Source organism: Ursus arctos, unplaced genomic scaffold, assembly GCF_023065955.2.
Source record: "Ursus arctos isolate Adak ecotype North America unplaced genomic scaffold, UrsArc2.0 scaffold_30, whole genome shotgun sequence".
NCBI classification, from domain to species: Eukaryota; Metazoa; Chordata; class Mammalia; order Carnivora; family Ursidae; genus Ursus; species Ursus arctos.
Genome location: NW_026622986.1, coordinates 20957617 through 20984692, shown reverse-complemented (window position 1 = coordinate 20984692; position 27076 = coordinate 20957617). Strand labels below are relative to the sequence as shown.

General features: G+C 36.8%; 1 protein-coding gene across 1 annotated transcript in view; it reads left to right on the top strand.

Annotated features, from left to right (window-relative positions):
* STAM (signal transducing adaptor molecule) overlaps positions 1-27076 on the top strand; it is a 101775-nt gene that overhangs the window by 34929 nt on the left and 39770 nt on the right. The window contains exons 3-5 of the mRNA XM_048219540.2: positions 19547-19622; positions 19704-19799; positions 21388-21534. Coding sequence (XP_048075497.1) covers positions 19547-19622; positions 19704-19799; positions 21388-21534 — 319 coding nt within the window. The remainder of the gene's footprint in view (positions 1-19546; positions 19623-19703; positions 19800-21387; positions 21535-27076) is intronic.

Here is a 27076-nt window from a genome sequence, read left to right as displayed (position 1 = left end):
AATTGGAATGCTTGAAATTGAGATTATAGAGGGTTTTCATTTACTGGTAATGGCATGGTCTAGGACGTGACCATGGCAGTTAATAAAGTGGGATAGAAGTTGAAAAGGCAAGATGTTGGAGACATCTCTTACATAGTAATTATTAACATCTCTGAGAATTAAGACAGGAGTGATGTTGGAGAGAGTGGCAGTGAGCCAGGAGTTAAAATCATTGAGGGATGAGGAGTAATTGTGTTTCTTGTTTTGGGTTTTTTGTTGTTGTTTTGTTTTTTAGAAAGAAAGAGAGGGAGGGCAGAGGGAGAGGGAGAGAGATCATTTCAAGCAGGCTCCATGCCTAGCACAGAGCCCAACATAGTGCTTGATTCCACAGCCTGGGGATCATGACCTGAGCCAAAATCAAGAGTCAGACACTTAATCGACTGAGCTACCTGGGCACCCCACTTGAGGTTTTTAAAATAAATGCATTAAGAAGATAGTCTGGCCTGATGAGAATTGGACTGTTTTAGGAAAGAGGGAGGGAGAATGATTTGGAAGTAGGAAAGTGGGCAAAGAAGACCCATATCTTGTACCTACCTATATAGTGGGAGTAGTATCCTCCCTGGAGAGCCAGATTTCTGTAGAGCTAAAGGACTGAGGATCGGGGCTTTTGTTGACAATGGACTGTGAGTTCTAGAGGACACAGCAGAGAGGTTTCAGAAGGTGGAAAGTAATGCATATGTAGAGCTGTTTAATGATGGAGAGTCTGGAGCTTCTCATAGGGACTGGTGTAAACAGGAATAATAGGCATGTGTTCTCAAATTCTCAATTATTGGATAGTAGAGAAAGTTGGGTGCCCAACACTTCCTCCTGACCTTTGCAGATAGTGGAACCCTGGAGGCCTAGGAAGGAGTGACTGGGGCTCTCTTTTGACCCCTGTCCATAAAGGGGGAAGGGGTTTGAGGTGGGATAGTCTTTGTTTTTGTTTTTTTGTTTGTTTTTTAAAGATTTATTTGTTTATTTGAGAGAGAGAGAGAAAGAGCACATGTGGGGGGAAGGCGGGGAAGGGCAGAGGAAGAGAGCATCTTAAGCAGACTCTGTGCTGAGTGCAGAGCTGGACTCGGGGCTCCATCCCACAGGCCCGAGATCACAACCTGAGCCAAAACCAAGAGTTGGCTGCTTAACTGACTGTGCCACCCAGGTGCCCCAGTCTTTGTTGTTATTGTTTTTTTTAAGTTTTTATTTTTTATTTTATTTTTATTTTATTTTTTTAAAGATTTTATTTATTTATTTGACAGAGGTAGAGACAGCCAGGAGAGAGGGAACACAAGCAGGGGGTGTGGGAGAGGAAGAAGCAGGCTCATAGCGGAGGAGCCTGACGTGGGGCTCGATCCCAGAACGCCGGGATCACGCCCTGAGCCGAAGGCAGACGCTTAACCGCTGTGCCACCCAGGCGCCCCTTAAGTTTTTATTTTAATTCGTTAGTTAACATACAGTGTTATATTAATTTCAGGTGTACAGTATAGTAATTCAGCACTTCCGTACATCACCCTGGACTCATCGTGAAATAGTCTTACATTAAATCAAAGGCTCTTATCCTTTGCAAGATTAAACATCATTTTCTGTGTTTAAGAGATTTTTATGTTTCCTTTTCTGTGAACTGTACATATCCTTTCATTTCTTGTAGTCTTTGATGTATTAGGGACATATCTTGTCTATGATTTGAGTTGTATGTGTGTGTGTATATATATGTATATGTTACATTATTCTTTTTACTTTGTTGTTTTTCCATTTAGAAGTTTTTAATTTTTATACAGGTAAATTTATCAGTCTTTTCTTAGGGTTTGTAGAATTTTGAATTGTACAGGACTTGCCCTCTCCAAGGTTTTAGTGGAATTAACTCATTTTTTTCTTTGTGGTTTCATTTTTTTTGTTTCATAATTAATAGTCTTTGGTTTTTAAAATACAGTCTTAGATTTACAGAAAAATCGAGTGGACAGTACAAAGATTTCTATGTACCCACCCTACCCCTCACATACAGCTAACCCTATTATTAACATCTTGCATTGTCTGGTACATGTGTTATAAGTAATGAACCAATATTGAAACATTATTAACTGAAATCTGTTGTTTCCAGCTTGTTTTGTGCTGTACAGTTTTATCGATTTTGACAAATGCTGAGTGATACGTATCTATCATTACAGTATCACACAGAATAGCTACACCATCTTAAAAATGTTCTTTGCTCCACCTATTCATTCTTCTCCTCCCTCTCTCTTAACCTCTGACAACCACTGTTTGTTTTTTTTTTATTGCCTCTTCAATGTTTCCTTTATCAATATGTTGTATAATTAAGATCATGTATGTAGCCTTTTAAGACTGGCTTGTTTTACTAAGCAAAATGCATGTATTTCTGAATAATATTCCATTATATGGATGTACTACAGTTTGTTTATCCATTCACCTATTGAAGGACATCTAGATGCCTTCCGGTTTTTGGTAACTGTGAATAAAGCTGCTATGAAATAAATTCACCTATAGCTTTGTGTGTGTGGACATAGGCTTTCAGTTTAATTAGGTAAAAACTAGGAGCATGGTTGCTGGATATTTGGAAGACTATGGTTAGCTTTGTGAGAAATTGCCAAACTGTCTTCCAAAGTCTTTGTACCTGTGGTTACATTTTTTACATTTAAATCTTTGCTCTGTTTGGAATATCCTCTTACGTAGGATATTCTAACTTTATTCTTCTGTTTGGCTACCCAAAATTCCAGTGCCGTTTACTGAATAATCCATTTTTTCCCTTTCTGATTTGAAATACTGCCTTTATATATTACACTCCCATGCGTATTACCCCATGTATTTTTTGAACTTTATATTTTGTCCTATTTGCACGTGTGTATACATGGCCTGCTTATGCATGGTTTCAAAGTTTTTCTAAATACTCCTTCCCTTTCCTTCTGTCCCCGGATAAACTTTGGAATTGGCTTGACTAGCCTAAAAACAAAACAGTTTCTTTTTAAATTGGCTTAGTTTTAAATTAATAAATTGTCTTTATGATATTAAATCTTCCTATCCAAGAGCATAACATATCTTTGTATCTTTTAGTGTTGTGAAATTTTCCTCCTAGAAGTCTTCAGTTTTTTTGGTAAAGTTTCTTATGAGGTATTTTGCCCTTTTTGCCACTGTTTAAGTGAAGTCTTTCTTCAACTGGTTGTTTGATAGGAATTTTCTTTTTTCATCAGTGGACTGCATTATAACATCTGTGTATCCAGAAGAGAATGATCCATTTTCAGCGGGAAATTGAGATGATGATTTGGGAGAAAATGGGGATAGTAACAGGAGCCACGTCCTTGACTAGGGTAGGGTTCTGATTTAGTCTCATTTTTTCATCTTTACTTGCCCTAGACAGTGATTTTACTTTTGTATTTTATTGCAATTTTTAAAACACCACTTATTTTATAGCTAGGACCTATAGAGTCCTTATGACTATCGAGATCATTTCACAGATAAGGAAACTAAAGCCCCGAGATTTTAACGTGACTTTCCAAAAGTAGTAACAGAGGCAAGATTCAAAGTCAGGTTTTTACTCCCAATCTTATGTTTTTTCTCACTTCTCTGTACTGCGTTCTTAAGTGCCTATAATGAAGAATTATTTGAAAGTTAAAATCATGAAACAAGACACGCCAATTTGATATTGAAGTTTTGAGTGATTTCTCTCTCTCCCATGCATTATATTGTGTTGTGTTTTGCTTGACAGAAATATACCTTAGTGTATATTTGGTCTAGGAAACTCAAAATATCACCATATTGAATTTAAGTATGTAGTAACTGTTATCTGTCCTTTCCATTAATCCTCAGTATGTAGTATATAGAAGTTTAGTTTACCTACTTTTCCTGCTGAAGTATTGTGGAATCATGAACTTGTTCTTTAAATAATCAGATAACATCATTTGTATACTTCTTTCGTGTTCCATTGGTCATCTCATGAGAAACACCTACTTTACAAGCTCAAAGTCAAGAATTTGATATTTATGCTCAGTGTTTCACCCTTTCTGTCCTTGTGTAGACTGTGTTTTATGTAATCTGTATTATAGATCAAATCTATATTTTGAATATGCCATTGAATATACAGTTATTCATTTCAGTTCTGATGGCTTTTATATTTTCTATTAGAGTTCTCTTACAGTTAGTGTGATGCTTTTACGCTTTTGAAAGGCATCCTTGACGTTAGGCTCTTCTCAGTATTCAAGGAAGGTTTTTATCTGTTAATTAAAAAAAAATTACTTCAGCAAAGATTTGAGTTCCCATATCTTTCAGTGTGTGCCTGCTAGGTACTACCCCACACTAAGACCTATAAGACCGTTCATACACATTTAGCCTTCCACCAAACCACCTAAATCCTTGAGTGGTAAGTTATAGTAAAGCACTTTTTATAGCATGTTAAAATGACAATTTAAAGGTCAAATCACTCTAAGATAATTTGAAAGCTCAAGTTGTAAAAGTAACTTGGTAGAAGAACAAACTATAACTAATGTTGTTGAAGTTCTCTATATCCGTGGCACAATTTCTTAAAGTATTGGAGTAACATACTGATCAGGAAGCATTAGAATCCCATTTCAAGGGGCACCTGGGTGGCTCAGTCACTTAAGAGTCTGCCGTTAGCTCACATCATGATCCCAGGGTCGTGGGATTGAGTCCCACATCAGGCTCCCTGCTCAGTGGGGAGCTTGCTTCTCCCTCTCCCATTGCCCCTGCTTCTGCTCTCTCTCTGTCTCTGTCTCTCTCTCTCTCTGTCAAATAAATAAATCCTAAAGAAGAAAGAATCCCCTTTCAAGATGACTGTCTGTCAAGCTTCAGATCTTTTCCACTATATTACAGAGCTGTGTTTGTCTAGTAATGGTTCTCAGCCTGGGTGATATTGGTATATTAGGGATGGTTTTGGTTGTCAAAATATGGGGGTTAGTACTGACACTGGTTATGTGGCACCAAGGGATGTGATACTCCAGATAGTCTTACACTACAAAGAATTTTTCTGTTCTGAACATGTCATAGTGCTTCTATTTAGAAATCTACTGCTAGAGTTTGTGTCGGTTTTCATTCTTATTTCGTAGGTGATTAGAGGTTAACCATGCAAGCACATTCATTAACTGTGTTTTGCCTTATTATGACTGTTTCTTTGTTTTTTTCTTTTATATTTGCAGTATTTTGAGGAAAATGTCCTTTATTTTTTTGTCAGATTCGATGAGGGGGATAATGAAGAAGGTGGTATCCTTATTCTGAAAAGTTAATTGATCTAAGTTCATTGATTGATTTAGTAATAGATGTAGTAGTTAGAATTCAAATTTACTGTCTCTTCATTGGTAATATTTTCCTTAAGGATATAAACCTTATCACAGTTTAACTTAATATTTTTATGGTATGAGAATACTTTTCAAATGAGAAGTAGAGGAGTGGGACATATTTGAAATGATGTTCTTTGATCTTGGATACCAGTCTTTTATCTGTAGCATCATTTGCAAATATCTTCTCCCATTCCGTGGGCTGCCTCTTAGTTTTTTTGACTGTTTCCTTGGCTGTGCAGAAGCTTTTTATCTTGATGAAGTCCCACAAGTTCATTTTATCTTTTGTTTCTCTTGCCTTTGGAGATGTGTCATGAAAAAGGTTGCTTTGGCCGATGTCGTAGAGGTTGCTGCCTATGTTCTCCTCTAGGATTTTGATGGATTCCTGTCTCACATCGAGGTCTTTCACCCATTTGGGGTTTATCTTTGTGTATGGTGTGAGAGAGTGGTCAAGTTTCATTCTTTTGCATGTAGCTGTGCAATTTTCCCAGCACCATTTATTGAAGAGACTGTCTTTTTTCCACTGGGTGTTTTTTCCTGCTTTATCAAAGATTAGTTGCCCAAAGAGCCGAGGGTCCATTTCTGGGTTCTCTATTCTGTTCCATTGGTCTATGTGTCTGTTTTTGTACCAGTACCATGGTGTCTTTGTGATCACAGCTTTGTAGTACAGCTCGAAATCCGGCATTGTGATGCCCCCAGCTTTGTTTTTCCTTTTCAGCAGTTCCTTGGCGATTTGGGGCCTTTTCTGGTTCCACACGAATTTAAGGACTATTTGTTCCAGTTCTTTGAAAAATGTCATTGGTATTTTGATCGGGATAGCATTGAAAGTGTAGATTGCTCTGGGTAGCATGGACATTTTAACTATGTAAATTCTTCCGATCCATGAGCATGGAATATTTTTCTATCTTTTTGCGTCTTCCTCTATGTCTTTCAAGAGTGATTTATAGTTTCTAGAAGATAGGTCCTTTACGTCTTCAGTTAATTCCAAGGTAACGTATGGTTTTTGGTGCTATTGTAAATGGGATGGATTCCCTAATTTCTCTTTCTTCAGTCACATTGTTCGTGTATAGAAATGCAACTGATTTCTGAGCATCGATTTTGTATCCTGCCACAGTACTGAATTGCTCTGTAACTTCTAGTAGTTTGGGGGTGGATTCTTTTGGATTTTCCATATAGAGTATCATGTCATCTGCGAAGAGAGACATTTTGACTTCTTTTTTGCCGATTTAGATACCTTTTATCCCTTTTTGTTGTCTGATTGCTGTTGCAAGGACTTCTAGTACTATGTTGAATAATAGTGGCGAGAGTGGGCATCCTTGTCGTGTTCCTGATCTTAAGGGAAAGGCTTCCAGCTTTTCCCCATTGAGAATGATATTTGCTGTAGGCTTTTCATAGATGGCTTTTATGAGATTGAAAAATGTACCCTCTATTCCTACACTCTGAAGGGTTTTAATCAAGAAAGGATGCTGTATTTTGTCAAATGCTTTTTCTGCATCAATTGAGAGAATCACACGGTTCCTGAGTCTTTTCTTGTTGATGATGTATCACGCTGATCTATTTGCGAATGTTGAACCACGCTTGCATCCCAGGTATGAATCCCACTTGGTCATGATGGATAATCCTTTTAATGTACTGTTGGATTCTATTAGCCAGAATCTTGTTGAGGATTTTGGCGTCCATATTCATTAGGGAAATCGGTCTGTAATTCTCCTTTTTGATGGGGTCTTTCCCTTGTTTGGCGATCAAGGTAATATTGGCCTCATAGAATGAGTTTGGTAGCTTTCCTTCTGTTTCTGTTTTTTTAAATAGCTTTAGGAGAATAGGTATTATTTCTTCTTTGAATGTTTGGTAGAATTCCCCAGGAAAACCGTCCGGGTCTGGAGTTTTGTTATTTGGAAGGTTGTTTATCACTGACTCAATCTCTTCATAATTAATTGGTCTGTTTAAAAAATCAATATCTTCCTGTTTCAGTCTTGGTAGTTTATAGGTTTCCAGGAAGGCCTCCATCTCTTCCAGATTGCTTAATTTATTGGCATATAGCTGTTGATAAAAGTTTCTAATAATCCTTCCAATTCCATTGGTGTTGGTCGTGACCTCTCCTTTTTCATTCATAATTTTATTAATTTGGGTCCTTTCTCTATTCTTTTGGATAAGTCTTGCCAGCGGTCTGCCAATTTTATTGATTCTCTCAAAGAACCAGCTTCTAGTTCTGTTGATCTGCTCTACCGTACTGGTTTCTAATTCATTGATTTCTGCTCTAATCTTGGTCAACTGCTTCCTCGTGCGTGGATTAGGCCTGTCCCTCTGTTGCTGTTCCAGCTTCTTGAGGTGAGAATATAAAAACTGCATTTTAGATTTTTCTATTCTTTTTGAGTGAGGCGTGGATGGCTATGTATTTCCCCCTTAGGACTGCCTTTGCAGAATCCCATAGGTTTTGGACCGTTGTGTTTTCATTCTCGTTGGTCTCCGTAAATTGTTTAAATTGATTTTTGATTTCTTGGTTTATCGAGTCATTCCTGAGCAGGATGGTTCTTAGTCTCCAAGTGTCTGAGTTTCTTCCAAATTTTTCCTTGTGGTTGAGTTCCAATTTCAGAGCGTTGTGGTCTGAGAATACGCAGGGGATCATTTCAATCTTCTGGTATCGGTTGAGACCTGTTTTGTGACCCAGAACATGGTCTATTCTTGAGAATGTTCCATGGGCATTAGAATAGAATGGGTATTCTTTGGTTCTGGGGTGTAGTATTCTATATATATCTATGAGGTCCAACTCGTCAAGTATGGCATTCAAAGCCCTTGTTTCTTTGCTGATTTTTTGCATGGGTGTTCTGTCTATTTCTGATAGTGGAGTGTTGCGGTCCCCTACTATTAACGTATTTTTATCTATATGTCCTTTTATTGCGGTTAAGAGTTGGCTTGTGTATCTTGATGCTCCCCTGTTGGGGGCATATGTATTTATAATTGTCATATCCACTTGTTGGATACATCCTTTAAGAATAATATAGTGCCCTTCTGTGTCTCTAACTATAGTCTTTAAAATCTAATCTGTCTGATATGAGAATTGCTACCCCAGCTTTCTTTTGAGGTCCATTGGTGTGAAACATGGTATTCCATCCCTTTACTTTCAGTCTGAATGTATCTTGAGGTTCAAAATGAGTCTCTTGTAGACAGCAAATGGATGGGTCATGTCTTTTTATCCAGTCTGCAACCCTGTGGCGTTTTATGGGAGCATTTAGGCCATTTACATTGAGACTGATTATTGAGAGAGATGATTTTAATGATGCCATGTTGGCAGTAAAGTCTTTGTTTCTATAGATTGTGACTTTCTGTTCTGTATCCCTCTGGGGGCCTTTTTACTTTTATAAGACCCACCTTAATATCTCCTGTAGGGCTGGTTTCGTGGTTATGAAATTGGTCAATGACTGGCGATTCTGGAAGGTCTTTATTTCTCCATCAATTCTGAATGACAGCCTTGCTGGATAAAGGATCCTTGGCTGCATGTTTTTCTCTGAAAGAGCTTTTAAAAATGGCCCCCAACCCTTTCTCTCATTCCAGGTCTGTGTAGACAGGTCTGACATAATTCTAATATCTTTGCCTTGGTACATGAGAAATTTCTTTGCCCTGGCCGCTTTTAATACTGTATTCTTGGATCTAATATTTGCGAAATGCACTATGACATGACGTGGAGTAGGTTTGTCGTGGTTGAGCTTGGGAGGGGTCCTCTCTGCCTCTTGGACACGAATGTTGGTTTCCCTTGCTAGATTAGGGAAGTTTTCAGCTACAATTTGTTCAAATATCTCTTCTAGACCTCTGTTTTTCTCCACCCCCTCGGGGATGCCGATGATTCTGACATTGGAACGTTTCATTGAGTCAGTAATCTCCCGTAACCTACATTTCTGAGCTTGGATTTTTTTGAGTCCAGATTCTATTTTAGCTTTTTCTTCTACTAACCCATCCTCCAATTCGCTGATACGTTCTTCTGCCTCATTTACCCTGGCCATCAGAGCCTCTAGTTTTGATTGCATTTGGCTCATAGAATTTTTAATTTCTGCCAGATTCACTCTCATTTCCGCCCTTAGAGATTCTATATTCTCATTAACATTTTCTTTAATACTTTTTACAAGTCTACACATCATCTTGACCATTGTTACTCTGAATTCCATTTCTTAAAGTTTGGTTATATCCATATCCATTAGTTCTATGGCAGAGGCCACAGACTCATTGTCTTTTCTTTGCTGGGGGGCGGGGGGACTTCTCCTCGTTATTCTGATGAGGAGAGGTTGCGGGGTTGTCCAGAGTCCTAATTATTGACCGGGACCCAGGCCGTGCACCCTTGTTTTATATGGACCTTAGGGATATGGGCTTCCTGATTTTTCAGCCTGCTTTCTGGGGGAGGGGCCTGCCGCGCCGATACTCAGGCAACCCTGTTTGGGTAGAGTCTCCGTGTCCCCTGCGAGGGGGGATTGGGGTGGGCACACCGTGAGCCGGTCTTTCCAGGCTTTTGTTCTCTGGCGGCTTTCCCTAGCGGATTGCTGTGCCTCTTCTGAGAGAGCAGCAGTGGCCGAATCTCAGCCTGTGTCTCAGACAGAGGGATCGCGGACTGTTCTCCACTGATGTTTTGGCCACTTTAACTCTGTTACTGTTGGTGCTGCTCAACCGTGCAGCGTGCCGGGATGTGCGCCCCACACCCGGCGTCCCAGCCCTCACTTCCAGGGCCGTCGCGTCTCTGTCCTTTGTGTTTCTAATACCGCCAGCCGCCAGCCACCAGCCGCCAGCTGCCCCTGCGTGCTCTGAAGCTCCGGCCCTCAGTCTGGTCGCGAGAGTTCCCCGGCTCACGGTCTCATTCTGCTCTCTCGCGGGTGCCGTCCACGAGTCCGCCCGCTCCCCCATGCAGGTGGCTACCGCTTCCCGGTGCCCGAATGCGGCCGCTCCCTCCCCCTTCCATTTATCTTCCGATATCTGTGCGCGGTTTCACGGCTCCCCGCTTCATACCTCGATACTCGGCGCTGGAGATGTTCATTTGTAGAGATCCAGAAGTATCTTCCTGCGTCTCAGGCTGATTCAGTGGATGTTCAGGCTGGTCTGGTACCTATCCAGCTCAACTCAGGGGACCGGCTGAAAAAGGGGTCCCCTACTCCTCTGCCATCTTAACTCCCCCTCGTGAAATGAGGGTTTTTAACAAAATTTTATAATGCACAAGTCGTCACAAATCTTGACTCCTTAATCCAGCAGAATCATTACATGTTTTTGGCTTTTTCCATATGTATTAATGGAAAGACCTTTTCAGGGAGTCCCCCCTAGCTGGTGACTAGAGACTAATGTTGAGCTATTTATCTGTCATAACTGTACAGCAGCATACTTGTAAGTAGGTAGACATTTATGAATAATGTAACAATTTTGGAGATTTACTTGAGGCTATTTAAAGAGATTTGAAATTTCATTGTTCTTTGAAAAGAGAGTTGCAGGAAAGCAAAATCAGCTTTGCTTTTCCATGATCTTCTGACTATAGATTTGAGTTGCATCATATGCATGTTTATCTTACTGAATTTAACTGTATTCTTTGTAGCCCCCTCAAACTGTATTTTTCCTAATGACTTGTCCCTGTTGTCCATTTAGTGAGCTCATATGTGTTATCTCACCATTACAGTTTTCATTTCTCTTAGAGTATGAATATCTCATTTCACTGAGTTTGATTCTTGCTCAGTGTATGCATTTTTTTTTAAACAACGTGGCCCTGTATGAAAGCCACTTTCTTCAACGTGTGCTCAAAGTAGCAGTTTTGCTTTAATAATTAAGGAAAAGTTGCCTATATTGAGCATATTTGAGAGATGGCAGAGTATGTTTTCTAATAGGTAATTCCCTAATCAAGAGAAATTGATTAACTGCAATTTTCGCCTATGCCCTGACTTGGGAAAAACCCCCAGGAAATGGTACTATTCCCTTACATTTTACAATGGTGAGAGTTGTGCTATGCTCATTTCTCACATGGTAAGTTAAGAGCAACAAATTATTTTGGGGTTGGAAAACTGAGGAAGATGAAAAATAATTTCCCTTTCCCTGTTCTTGTCCTTATCCCTGACCCCAGTCTTTTTGTTTTCCCATCTCAAGATAAAGAAAAAAGAGGATATGTCTTACAAAAAGTTTTAAAAAGCCAAAATGGAATTTTGAGAAGGTTTTTAGAGAGACATTCCTTTACAGAAGTGGGTGATAGGAATCATTGGTAGACTTCTCCTAATGCATGTGCAGATTTCATCTTTAGCAAGTATTTTTACAAAGTACTTCATTTACGGTTATTACCATCAACTTCTTACCTCACATCCTGTGCTCCTCCCAGCATTACTTAATCTCCATTTTTCCCTTATTGTGATCGTATTGTAATTCTAAGACAAGATTTTATGAAAGCATGTACATTTTTCTCATAGAAAACTAACTCAGTGGAAGACATATAGGAGTCAGTAATAAATAGAGCTTTGTAAGGATTATTCAGTTATTATAAATACTGAGTATTGTACAACAGTGAAAAGTAGCGTTTTCCATATTTAGCTCGATGACTTTTTATTGAGTATCGACCATGTTGAAGGCATTATTGTAGGCAACATTCAGAATGAAAATGTTTTATCTTCAGTCATTGGTGAGCAGCACTAGGAGCTAAATAATTCCTATTTTTGTTCCCTCAAATTTCACTTAAGAACGTAATTATGTGCTATGACTAGGGATAGGGAGCCAAGGATGAGCAGTGTAGCCCTGGATCCTGTCTTCAGGACCCCTCAAGATGGGGAGATAAACAATTAAGGCAATTTTATTAAAAAAAAAAAAAAAAGAAAACCCAAACAATTTGAAATAATACAAGTTAATAGTATTTAAAGCTAACAGCTGTCAGCACACTTTGTTAGGAGTGATTCTAGTTATCTATTGCTACATAACAAACCAACCTAAGACTTAGTGGCTTAAAAGAGCATTTATTATTATCTTCGTGGGTTAACAGCTGGGCACTTCTTGCTTGAGGTCTCTCATGAACTTACAGTCACCTAATGGCTGGGACTGGACTACCTGAAGGCCTGATTGGAATGGATGCTCATTATGGCTGGCAGTTGATGTCTGGCAGTCTACTGGAATCTCAGCTCTAGCTATCATTTGAAACATTAACCAAGGCCTATGCATGTGGCTTGAATTTCTTACAGAGCGGTAGTTGGGATACTAGAGGGAGCATCCTAAGAGCAAATGTTCTGAGATATAGGTGTATTCTACATAGCTTTTTTATGAACTATACATCTCAAGATATCACTTGTACTACATTCTGTGGGTCAAGCAAGTCTCTGGGGTCAGCCCGCATTTAAGAGGAGGGTTATTAAACTGTACCTCTTGATGGGAAGTGGCAAGGTCACTTCGCAGAAGAGCATATGGAAAGGGAGTTATTATTGTGGTTATCTTTGGAATACATCATTTGGCACAGAGGCCTGTTCTGTAAGTATTGAGTGAGAAATTTGACCTAGATAATTAAACAATGAATATATCATTAGAACAAAACAGTGGATTTTAGTAAACAAAATTGTAAATTCCATTTTTGATACTTGAGATACATAGTCGTAAGAATTTGAATGGCAAAATATGATGTAAGGGTATTTTACTACTTTTATCTAACATTTATTTATGACTTTTTGCATAGAAGATTGAATGGCAAAATATGATGTAAGGGTATTTTACTACTTTTATCTAACATTTATTTATGACTTTTTTATAGAAGACTTGTAGAGAGAGTTCTACCCATTTGTAGATATTTGTAAATAAGAAGAGGTAACATGTTAAAACTATTTGGGTAGTCATAAAGACTTAGTTTCATGGTGACCTTTCATGGTTTTGTTTTATATACATGACGTGGTAAAACTTAGCTTATGAAAATTCATAAAAGCCAAAGTGAAGATGACGGAATAACATTAGTTAATGAAAGCTTTATCAGCAGAGTTATTTGCTACCTGATAAATATTTTTTTACAGTGTTAGTGTAATTTACATGGAGACGGTGATTCAGTGTGACAGTTTTGGTGACCAAACTGGATTAATCATAAGGGTCGGTATTCTTTAGCACTGATATAAACATGTGGCACTATATGTAGAGGCTTCTTGCTTTCTGGGTACTTTTCCTATAAGATGAATGAGCAAGAATGAAGTTTGATGTATTCATTGTTAGATCAAAGGAGTGGCTGTTGATGAAATTCATTTAAAGAATGTATCCTTTCCAGAATTGCCATAAGAGCTTCAAGTTCTGCAGTCTCTGTTTTCTGTGGGAAACTGGAGAAGTCTGAATTGCAAAAGAAAGCACAGTAGCATGACTCTGTGATAATTGTGTCTGAAGATTAAGGAGGGTTCATGCCTTAATTTTCATTTACCTTTGAGCATGAAGTAGCTTAATTTTAGTAGTTGTAACTTCACATGGAAACCAAATGACCGAGAGTGGTATGATGGGAGACAAGTAGAGTAGAGAGGATTCGATAGAAAAGAGGCCCCTCTTAAAGCTGTGCTTTCTTTGAAGCCATAGTAGTTTGTTGAGGTAGATTGGAGTAAGTCTTGTGAATAATGAAATTGACTTTGATGCTTTACTTCATCAGAACTGATATATGCCAAGGCAGCTGTGTACATTCCTGAAAAGTTTGTTTTCTGGCTGGTGTATGATTTGAGAAAAAGTCATTAGAAGCCACAGCCACATGAAAGCACAGGTATCCTCTGCTTCTGGAACATTTGTGTTATGCCACTTCGCTCTTACGGAAGGACCTATGCTAGTACCTGTTTACCCTAACTAAAAGAAATTTGAAGGGGACTCCTCACTTTTACAAAAAAAGGCCAGAAGTGAAAATGGCTCCACTCTGGGGAACTGAACTCAGTGTCTCAGCATCAAGCCAGCATAGCTTTGAACTGTGTCTGAGCATCTGCTTTATCTTGACTGACTTTGTGCATCCATTAGCAATATGTGTCCTAAGGTATCAGAAAAGGCTAAGAGAGGTTATGTTTGGGATCTGGGAATGCTAAAAACATTTTCCTTATAAGTTAATGGTAATTGCTTCTTCCCTTTAGGCCTTTTAGGCTTACACAAGTCTCTACGGGAATGTTCTACTTTTAGATAGTTGGAGAATTCTGTGCTGCCTCTTTTTTCTTACCCTTTTTTTGAACTGCATCTCAGATGTATGCATAAAAAAGCAGATTTTTGTGGATGGACATAGTTTTGGCCCTGTGACTGTACATGTAGTTTGTCTTGGGTAATCTCACTTTATGCCTACTGTTCCTGCATTATACCCAGTTAGCACCTCTTTCACTCTCAAAAAGGTACGTGTATAGTTGATAAATTATACAGTCTCTATACTATAGTCAACTTGCATTTTTCATTGAGAGGATAATAGCCATAGTATACTTATTTTAAATTCACTTGTGAAAAAAAAGCCAAGGTATGGGTACCGGGTGAGTTTGCTAGTACCAGAGCTAGGAAACATATGCATGCATGTACATATATGTATATGTTCTATTTACATGAATATTTTTGTATTTACTTTTATATTGAAAACCATAGGTTTATGTTAAAAAATATAACTCTTAAGCCTTTTTAAAAACAGTATTTTAGCCATAATCTTTCATTAAATTATAAGATTTAATAATCGAATATGTATATATTATTTCACTTTCATGTTTGTGTTTTACTCACTATATTCCTCAGCACTTATAAGCATTCTAATTGGCTTTTTATGACATTATCCTTTTTATGGTGCAATAGTCAAGTTTGTTTTGGTGCCAGAGGTATCTTTGCTTTGGTTTTTAAAATTGGCTGTGGCAAAACATTCAAACAATATAGAAATATATAAAATAAAAAGTAAAGGTTGCATTTCAAAGCCCTTTCCCCACTTCCCTTTCCAAAAGTCATCAGAGTTTAGAGTTCTTTCTTTAAAAAAATGAAAGTAGTTTATAAACAATATATCAGAAATTTAATTTAAGCAACTATAGAGGATTATTTTCTAATAAGTTAATTTACTGAGCTGAGTCATCTTTGGATCATTATTTTTTAATGGTTTTAATTTTAGCATTCAGATAATCCCTTTTATATTTCACCTTTACTGGTGCTTGAATTATAATTTTCTGTTTTTATATGTTGGTGTGGTTTTCACAATTGCAAAAATTAGCATGGGGTCACAGATTCTGGTTCCTAAAACAAGTCCCACTATGAAAAAGGCAAAATTTAAATAATTGTGTTACAGTATATTAATTCTTCAGTTTAATAATGTTGTTGTCAGATACTTTTTTTTTTCTTTAAAGTAGGCTCCATATCCAGTGTAGAGCTAAATGTGGAGCTTGAACTCATGACCTGGAGATCAAGACCTGAGCTGAGATCAAGAGTTGGATGCTTAACCGACTGAGCCATCCAGGTGCCCCTCAGATAGTATTAAGATCATACAAAATCAGTAGAAAAAGAGCTTCAGAATCATAAGAGATGAATGCTTGACATACAATAGGTATTCAGTAAATATAATTAAAAAAATTTTTTTTCTCTTTTCTCCATGCTCTTCAAGAGGAAATCTTCCAATAGTCAATAAAACATTCATAGAAATCCTTTTTCATTTTAATTTTTCCCTATCAAAATGACTTTTTAAAATTTATCACAGTGCTTAGTAATTGTATTCCAGTTCTTAAAAACATTTTTTTTAGATAATTATTCTTACTGGCCAATTTCTTCAGGGCCCATTGTTGTTCAGACCACTTGAGAATGGTTTTTCTTTCATGTATGTTTTCACTATCCATTTCCAAAGCTCGCTCATCATCCCAAACAGAAATTCTGTTTCTGCAGCAGCATTTGGAAAGTATTTTCAGTGAAATGAAAGTGAAAATGAAATATATTGATACTTGTAAGATGTAGCTACAGCAATCCATACAGGTAAATTTATATCATTAAATGCTTATATTAGAAGAAGAAATGTCTCAAGTCAGTGATCTAAGTTTTTGTGGTAAGAAACAAGAACAAACTTAAAGAAAGCAAAGGAAAAGAAATGATGAAAATAAGAGCAGAGATTAATGAAGTTGAAAAGAGAAAAACAATAGAGAAAATTTAAAAGTAGAGCTGGTTCTTTGAAGAAAAGTGAAGTGGAATTTATCTCAGGCATGCAGGCCTGGTTCATCACTTGAAAATAAATCGGTCTCATCGAACTAAAGAAAAAACCCTATATAATCATCTTTCAATAGATGTGGAAGGTTCCTTTGAAAAAATTCAGTATACATTTGTAACAAAATCATTAAGAACTAAAAGTAATTTCATCAACCTGTTAAAGGACATCTGTAAAAAATTTGTGTATTTAGCATAATGGCACTTGTTTGGTAGAATTCACTAGTGAAGCCATCTGGGCTCAGGATTTTCTTTTTTGGAACTCATTTTATGAGGCTTGCAATAGGTCAATGCCAAAAACAGAAAGGAAAACCACAGACCAGTTATGTACAAAGATGCAAAAATCCTCAATGATACTGTAATCAAATCCAATAATATATAAAAAGGATAATAAAAAGGATAATGTATTATGGCCAACTGTGGTTATTTAGAACTTGGAGAATTTCCAGTTTTCTTCATATTACTCATTTATAATATAATTTTATCATGGTCTAACATAGCATATCTCATATCAATTTTTTAAAAAATTAAGTTTTTTAATGGTTCACAATATGGTCTGTCTTGGTAAATAATTCTGTATGCACTGGAAATGATGTATATTCTGCTATTGTAGAGTAGAGTGTTCTCAAACCTATTTTTCTATTTAATTGTTTTATCAATTCTGAGAAAGGACTGAAATCTCAATTGTGCATTTGTCTCTCGTTTCAGTTTTATCAGTTTTTTTTCATGTATTTTGAAGCTTTGTTTTTAGATAAGACTACACATCTTGGTCTTTTATGTCTCCTTGGAGAATTGATCCCTTTATCATTTTGTAATTTTCCTCTATATTCCCGGTAATGTGGCTTGTTTTGAAGGGCGGTTTGCCTGATACTAATATAGCTACTCCAGCTTTCCTGGGGTTTATGTTTGCTTGATATATCTTTCTTTCCTCCATCCTTTCACTTTTTTTTTTTTAAAGATTTTATTTATTTATTCGACAGAGATAGAGACAACCAGTGAGAGAGGGAATACAAGCGGGGGAGTGGGAGAGGAAGAAGCAGGCTCATAGCGGAAGAGCCTGATGTGGGGCTCGATCCCATAACGCCGGGATCATGCCCTGAGCCGAAGGCAGACGCTTAACCGCTGTGCCACCCAGGCGCCCCCCATCCTCTCACTTTTAAGTTACATATGTTTTTATAGTTAAATAGTTTCTTGTAGAGAATATTTAGGTGGGTTCTGCTTTATTTTTTTTTGATAAAGATTTTATTTGAGAGAGAGTGAGAGTGGAGAGAGAGAGAGAGCACACATAGAAGGAGAGAGAGAAGCAGACTCCCTGCTGAGCGGGGAGCCTGACACAGGGCTGGGATTCATGACCTGAGACGAAGACAGACGCTCAACCAACTGAGCCACCCAGGTTCCCTGGGTCTTGCTTTTTTAATCCAGTCTAGCAATCTGTCTTATTTGGTGTGCTTGGACCATTTGCATTTAATATAACTGTTGATATGGTTGGATTAAAATGTTAAAATTTACCATTTTTCTAGATGGTATGTTTCTTCTGTTGAACTTTTGATCATTATCTTGTATATCAATTGAATATTTTTTGTGATTTTTTTAAAATTTCCATTTCTCTTTTAAAAATGTATTTAGTGATGGTTCTATATTAAAAATTCTTAGTCTTTTTTCCTCTGTACTTAAATTCATGTACTTCAAGCATGTCTTTAAGTTTACTTATCTTTTATTCTTATCTGATTAATTGTATCCACTTTTTAAAAATATATCTCTCATTTCTAGAAGTATTGTCTTTTTTTTAAGCTTTATCATTTTTACACCATTTCTTTCCTCATTATGTTGATGATTTGATGTGCATCCTTGAGTATGCTTAGAATAGCTTATGCAGTCTTTGATTGCTAATTCCATCATCGCTGTCATTTCTTCCTTTTCAGTTGACTGAATTTTCTCCTTTACGTGTTGTATCATATCTAATAACTTTTGACTGAATGCTTAGTGTTGCAAATTTTATATTGAGTACCTCATATTATATCTAATAATTGCTTCATATCGTATCATATCTAATAATTTTTGAGTGAATGCTTAGTGTTATGAATTTTATATCGAGTGCCAGGTTTTGTTGTTGTTAAAGAGTATTGGACTTTTATTCTCTCTGAACTTAAGTTACTTTGGATCAACTTTATCCTTCTGTGGCTTGTTTTTAGGTTGCTGTAGGATGGATGTAGAGTAGTCTTTTGGATAGTTCCGTCTGGTGTCAAGACTCTGGTTATCCGCTGAATGCTCTAGATATTTAACAAGGACTCTCCATTTTGATATGAACTCTGACAACTATGTGAGCTTTGGAAACTCTTCAGCATATAGCTCACAGTCACTTTTTGCCCAGCCTTATGGAGGTTTTATGTATGTGTGGCTTTTTCCTCAGTCGACCTAAGTGGACTCCTATGCGAGTATCCAGATCTGTTTCTTCATATAGCTCCTTCTACTCTGTCTTGTAAATTCTAGCTCCCTTGGCCTCCCTGAATTCTGATTTCTTTCCCCTCAACTCAGTGAGATCACCATTCTCTACTTGGAATCACCTTCTCTGCACCGGGATCCAGAAACTGCCTTTAGGTAGAAAGCCTGTACTGATATCTGGAAAGTGCCTCTGAGTGGAAAGTTGAGGCAAAGTGTCTGTCTTATCTAATTATATTCCTTCTTAGAGGTCATTCATCACTGCCTGTGGCCTAATGTCCCAAACAGTGACCCGAGTGTATATTTTAAGTATATTTTTCCAGTTTTCTCACTGTTTACAGCAGGAGTCTAAGTCTAGTTCCAATTATTCCATTATGACTCCAAGTGGAAGTTTTGGTCTAACATTTAATTTTCAGAGCTTTTTTCCATCCAGAATTAGTGTGAAATGCCTAATCTATGATTGCTAAGGAAGAGAGCCTGTTAATTTTGTTTGAAAAATTTAAAGGAACTTGTTAGTGTATAGTTCACTTGTGCCATTAATAAAAATTAAACTTCTCTCCCCTAGTCTACCTTTTGTGTAGTCGTCTGTTGCCTATTAGAGTTAAGGGGGGAAAGCCTGGATGTACTACTAACTGATTGTTACATTTCTCATTTTTTAGACCTAAAGATTGTCTTCGGTCTATTATGAGGAGGGTGAACCATAAAGATCCTCATGTTGCTATGCAAGCTCTGACTGTAAGTGATTGCATTTTAAGTTATACCACAAAACTACCTGCTAAAATTGAGCCCTTTTAACTTGTGATTTTATACTTTTAGCTTCTAGGAGCGTGTGTATCAAACTGTGGCAAAATTTTTCATTTAGAAGTATGTTCAAGAGATTTTGCTAGTGAAGTAAGCAACGTACTAAACAAGGTAAGGAACATTATTTCCAGAAATGAATTAACACAGTCTTCTTTGTGTATTTTATTGTTCAGTTCTTCACATTTTAAATCACAAAGGACTGGTTTGTGCTTTCTTTTTTTAAAAATCCTTCCTAGGCTGTGTCTATCCAATATATAAGTAAAGTAAATGTTGTTTTGCTGAAGAGACTATAAATTTATATACTTGGAGAATTGTTCTTTTTTTAAAAAAACAGATTAGAGTATATTTAACCTGTTTTCTTCATCATTCCCTTCATCTAAAAAGAAAATACATGTATTTTTCTATCTGATTAAATAATACCAGTCTATTGTAGGCACAGTTTTTGTAACCATTTGTGTAGCCACAGAGGTATTTTCCTAATGTGGAACTGTTCAGAAATACTGCCAAAATATAATGCTGTTTTCATTGTGACATGAGTAAGGCCACTACCTGACCATGACAGGATTTTAATGCTATGCTTTTTATTTAACTGGCTGTAGATTAAAGAATACAATTTATGCAATCAAGGAATTAAAAAAATTTAAGTCATAAGTAACATGTGAGTTTTCCTAGTGAAAATTTGTGCATTCTAAAGGTAATTATTTCTGACGTGGGAAGAGGGAGGATAGGATATTATATAATCAAAAAAAATTTTAAGATGTTAAAAGGGAAAATACCTCCTGTTTTTGGCAAAATGATTACTTCCAGGTTTTAGTAGAAAACAGTACAGAAATGAGATAAAAATTTATTTACATAATTCTTTACAGAATTTCTGTACTTTCTTGTCAAGCATGATTATGTGCTAATTCTTTTTCTCTTTTGCTTTATTCAGTTACATTTAGGTATTTTCTGCTAATAACCATTCTTTTAATGTCCTGAATGTCCATCAAAGTGTATGACTGTTCTGTAATTTAATTGAGAGGAGATATTCAAACTTGTATTTAGTGGCATTAACAACTGTTTTGAAAAGCAAATATATAAAAGAAAGGACTTCTTTATTTTTCAAATGTTTTGCAGTGACCATAGTGATTTTATACTTGAGGGGGAGATGTTATTTTGAAGAAATTAAGTTTCTAGAAATATAGTCATACGGTAGATCTCAAACCAGGCCTCAGATAATTAAACAACTTGGACAAAATACACAGTCAAGCATATTTTTAAAAGTCAGGGATTAGGAATAAAGGAAATGTATCATTTATTTTCTCTTTCCAACTTATTTTTTATTGGTTTGCAAAATAGCCAAAACAAAACATAGTACCTTCCTGTGTCTTCCTGATGTATAAAGCTCACTTAGTTGCAAAATACTCTGAAAAGTTCCATCTCTCTGACCTCCAAAATAAGTTATTATATACTTAACCTGTTTTAATTTGATATGGGGTATGTATGTTGGTATCATCTGTTGTTTTTTCATAGTGTGAAAAAAAATTCGATCATTTCTAGTAACCAACTCTGTTTTCGTAGCTATCATCTATAGCTAGGGGTAATTTGTGATTCAAAAAAGTGTCCATAGCACTTTATAATTTTTATATTTAATATATCTATGTTATATCATTAGCCAGGAAATTAATACTTTTTTATTAAATTTTTTCTCTATTTTCAGGGTCATCCTAAAGTCTGTGAAAAATTAAAGGCTCTTATGGTTGAATGGACAGATGAATTTAAGAATGATCCACAGCTTAGTCTAATATCAGCAATGATTAAGAACCTTAAGGAACAAGGAGTTACATTTCCAGCTATTGGCTCTCAGGTATTTTAAAGTTGCATTGTGTGCTACAATTTGTTTCTCTAAAGTAGCCACATTTGTATGAATTTTTCTTTTTTCCTCCAAAACCAGGTAGTTTTTACTACACCAAAGGAATTTTTGTTGATAATCTTGCATTCAGTGGTACCAGAAAAATACAGAGGAATATTAATGTGTTCCAAATGCTACTTTCCCACTGTTTCTCCTTCCTTGTAAATAGATTAGATTAGCATTTTACAGTTTAAAAATTTTTTATGGAGTTTTTAACTATAGACAAAATTGCTTTATGATATCAGGTAGTACTGACAGTCTTCTTAAATACTCTTAGTGCTTTAATTTTATCTGCAAAGAATGACAGCTTAAAAATCAGTGTATCCTTATAATTTAAGGATGAGTTTAGAGGTTCTTTTGATTATGAAATTTATGAATACTTGTATGAGAAATGAGAAGGAGATAAAGGAATCAATGAGGAGAGAAGCACACAAAGCATCTTTTCCCTTAATAAGAGCTGACCAGTACATAAATATGATTAAGTAAAAGGCTTAAATTTCCTTCTGCCCCTCCCTCCCCCAATTTATGTAATGGAATCAATTTCTGATTTATGTCATAAAAAATTAAAGGGTATCTCTTTTATTTATTTATTTTCTATTCTGGGTAACCGTCCTTTGGGATCTCCAGCTAATCTAGAACTCTTAAAGTGTGTGATGATTTACTGTACTGCCTTTCCCTCCTGCGTGGATTGGGGTAGAATATAACAAGTGGTGTGAAAGCATGCACAGAAAACTCTTAAGCTATAGAGGACTCAAGTTCGGGATTTTGACCACTTCAGAGAATCATGAAGTGATTCATCCAGGCTATCTAGATTTCTACCCAAAACCCTCTTTTAGTCTATCTGAATATTCTTGTGATGTGAAGATCCAGAAATATGTTTGGGAGATGAAGGAAGGAGAGGGTATTTTTCTTCTTACTTGAAAAAAATTTGGCTTATGGATGGTTTTACAATGATAAAGTATGTCTTTAAAAAGTATTTATTCATAATTCATAGCTGGCTTTTACTACTCTCAGAGTATTTTCTAAAATCTGTATAATATTAAGGAATAATTTTATGCAGAAAAGTCCAGGATATCTTGTAAGTTCCTTGGCAAGAGGGGCAATGTTTACTTATCAAAGGGTAGATTCACTATAGAAAACCAAGAAATATAGATGATTAGTGAGACTGCAGTTTATATGCCCCAAGAAGCTATTCTATAGCTTGTTATTTAAAAAGTGTCTTGTTGACCATCATCATCATCATCACATGGAAGCTTGTTAGAAATGCAGCATCTAGGGTGTCACTCCAGACCTATGGATTCATTATCTCTATTTTAACAAGATCCCCGGATAATTCCATGTACACATTAAAGTTTGGGAAGCACTGCTCTTGAGTACAGCTTTCAGTGCTGTGAAAACTGCTTTTCAGTCCACAAAGGGGCTTGTTCCAATTAGAGAAGAAGAACTAATGATTTATGTGATATGTAGCTTTGTTTGGTTAACCTAGAGTCTCAGATGGTTGTGTGAACAACTTCAGGGATTCTCTAATCTAATCCCCTCATTTTACAGATGAGGAAACTGAGACCCAGAATGGTTAAGTGACTTCCCCAGGGCCACAGCTCATAGTTGACAGAGTTGGAACTAGAACACAGGCCTCCTGACACTCAGTCCAGTGTTCTTTCCACTACACGATCCTGCCTTCCGTTTGATATAGAGGTTAGTGGATATGTGTCTGTTTGGACTAGGCTTCAAAGGACAAGAAGTGGAGTGAACACTGGCAAGAGCATTTATTTATTGACTGGTACAGAAGTTAGGTTACTCTTCTGTTCAAGAGGTTCAGGACATACCTCGGCAATAGTAAAGTTAAGAGTTAACTTTTCTTGGGGCGCCTGGGTGGCTCAGTCGTTAAGTGTCTGCCTTCGGCTCAGGGCGTGATCCCGGAATCCTGGGATCGAGCCTCACATCAGGCTCCTCCGCTGGGAGCCTGCTTCTTCCTCTCCCACTCCCCCGCTTGTATTCCCTCTCTCACTGGCTGTCTCTCTGTGTCAAATAAATCTATAAAATCTTTAAAAAAAAAAAAAAAGAGCTACTTTTCTTTTTTTTGTCTGGATGTTATAAAATACATGAAAGCTAATTTTACTGTAGTTACTATCTTCAGCCACAAGGAATATATAAAATGCATATCAAGTAAAATATGAGGTAGAATGGTGATTTTTTTTAATAATGGTGTCTGATAGCTTATTGAAAACCATGTTTGTGAAGAACTTCATATTTAATGAAAAATGTATCATGTAGGATCATCTACACAAATCCCTGTAGATTTTAAACTCAGTCGCTTAATCATTATTACGTTTTAATCAGACTAGATCTTTGTCAGCATACTTAACAAAAGCCTCTGAAAATATAAGGAATTTTTAAAGTATATTTTTTCATCCCAAGTATAGAAGAAAATAATTTTAAAAATATTAAGAAAAGTCATACTTTAGTCAACTAACCCATTCTGCTGCAGTTCTTGTAGCACTAACTTTTGATATAGAGATAAAAGTAATGCTAGCACTGTTACTGTATTTGATTGATTCATAACATTAGGTATCATTGCTACACTTAGAACCCGATGATAGGAAAGAATTTTGAAAAGTGTGCATTTCAGGAATATAGGACTTAATGTAGCTTATTTCTGCACTTCCTTCTCTCTTTTTTTTAATTGAAGAATATTTGTATTTGCTTTAGGCATAGAACATAATGATTCAGTGTTTATATACATTATGAAATGGTCACTTTAATAAGTCTAGTTACCATCTGCCACAATACAGAGTTGTTACAATATTATTGATTCTCTATGCTGTACATTATATCTCCCTCCCCCATCTTACTTATTTTATAACTAGAAGATTGTCTCTCTTAATCCCCTTTACCTGTTTTGTCCATCCCCTTCACCTGCCTACTGTTTGGCAGTCATCAGTTTCTTTTCCGCATCTGGGTCTGTTTCTGTTTTGTTTTTTTAGATTCCACATAAAAGTGAAATCATACCATGTGTTGTTTTTCTCTGTTTGACTTATTTCACTTGACATTATACCCTCTACGTCTATCCATGTTGTTGCAAATGGCAAGATTTTATTCTTTTATTATGGCTAAGTGTGTGTGTGTGTGTGTGTGTGTGTGTGTGTCTGTGCACACGTACACATATACTGCATCTTCTTTATCCATTCATCTATTGATGGACGTTTAGGTTGGTTCTAGTTTTGGCTCTTGTACTGCGGTGAACACAGGGGTGCATATGTCTTTTTCTGGAATTCATGGTTTTTTTGTCCTTTGGTTAAAAACCTAGAAGTTTTTCAGATAAAAACCAGAATTGCTGCATTTTATGATAGTTCTGTTTTTAATTTATTGAGGAGGAACCTACATAATGTCTGTACCAGTTTACACTCCCACCAATAATGCAAGGGTTCCTTTTCCTCCACATCCTTGCCAACACTTGTAATTTTTTTTTTTTTGATAATAGCCATTCTGTCAGATGTGAAGTAATTATCTCATTGTGGTCCTGTTTTGCATTTCCCTGATTGTCAGTGAATATCTTTCCATGTACCTGTTGGTCATCTGAATATTGTCTTTGGGGAAATGTCTGTTTAGGTCCTCTATTTTTAGATTATATTGTTTTTTTAATAGAGTTATATGAGCTTTTTAATATATTTTGGACGTTAACCTCTTATCGGATATATCATTTATGAATATGTTCTCTGATTCGGTAGGTTGCCATTTTGTTTTGTTGATGTTTCCCTTTGCTGTGCAAAAGCTTCTTGGTTTGATGTAGTCCCATTTGTTTATTTTTGTTTTTATTGTCCTTGCCTAAGGAGATAGAGCCAAAAAAATATTGATAAGACCGATGTCAGAGAGCTTACTGCCTGTGTTTTCTTCTAGGAGCTGTATGGTTTCAGTCTTACATTTAAGTCTTAAATCCAATTTATTTTTGGTACATGGTATAAGAAAGTGGGCTAGTTTCATTCTTTTGCATGTAGCTGTCCAGTTTTCTCAACACTATTTATTGAAGAAACTCATTTTCCTATTGTATATTCTTGCCTCCTTGTCGTAGATTAATTGACCATGAAAGTGCTATTTTATTTCTGGGTTGTCTTTTATGTTCTATTGATCTGTGTTTCTGTTTTTGTGCCAGTACCATACTATTTTGATTATATTATAACTTTATAGTGTATTTTGAAATCCAGGAGTGTGATATTCCCAGCTTTCTTTTTCTTACTCAAGATTGCTTGGCTATTTGGCATCTTTTGTGGTTCCGTATAAATTTTAGAACTGTTTGTTCTAGTTCTGTGGAAAATGCCATTATTATTTTGATATGGATTGCATTGAATCTGTAGATGCTTTGGGTAGTATGGACATCTTAGCAATATTAATTCTTCCAGTTCATGAGATTGGCAGATCTTTACATTTATTTGTGTCATCTTCAATTGTTTTCATCGCTGTCTTATAGTTTTCAGGGTGGGTCTTTCTTCACCTTCTTGGTGAAATTTATTCCTAGGCATTTTATGCATTTTGATGGGACTGTAAATGGGATTGTGCTCTTAATTTTTTTTCTGATAGTTTGTCATTAGTGTATAGAAATGGAACAGATTTCTGTATATTGATTTTATGTTCTGCAATTTTACTGGATTAATGTACTAGTTCTGATAGTTTTTCAGAGGAGTCTTCAGGGTTTTCTATATATAGTACCATGTCATCTGCAAATAGTGACAGTTTTACTTCCTTTATGATTTGGATGTCCTTGTCTTTCTTTTTTTGGCTTGCTACATTGTATATTATTGATGGTACATGACAAGGTAGGGCTCCCTAAGCCCCTTCTCTTCTTCATGGTGTCTAGGTTGAAAACTTTATTGAAGTTGGGAGATTCTCAGTGTGTTGGGGGATGAGCTGGGGCAGGGACTCCATAGCACTTGAGGGCTTCTCTTTTCTTGTGCTCTAGCTGTGGCCGGTTGTCCAGGGGGCTCTTAGTCCTTGAAGGTCATGTGGACCATAAGGTTGACCACCCAGTTGCTGTGGCTAAATTCATTGTCACAACAGGAAATGAGCTTGTCAAAGTGTCATTAATGGCAGTGCTGACCCCATCATTGAAGGTGGAAGAGTAAGTGTCACTGTTAAAATGGCAGGAGACAACCTGGTCCTCAGTGCAGTGCAGCATGCCCTCAAGGGGTCCCTCTGATTCCTGCTTCACCACCATCTTGATGTCATTGTATTTGGTAGCTTTCTCCAGGTGGCAGGTCTGATCTACTGCTGATACACTGGGGATGGGGACATGGAAGGTTATGCCAGTGAGCTTCCCATTCAGTTCAGGGATGACCTCGCCCATAGCCTTGGCAGCACCAGAGAAGCAGGGATGGTCTTCATGCTACACCTTCCCAGAGGGGCCATCCATGGTCTTCTGGGTGGCAGTGATGGCATGGACTTTGATCATGAGTCCCTTCATGATGCCAGAGTTGTTGTAGATGACTTTGGCCAAAGAGGCCAG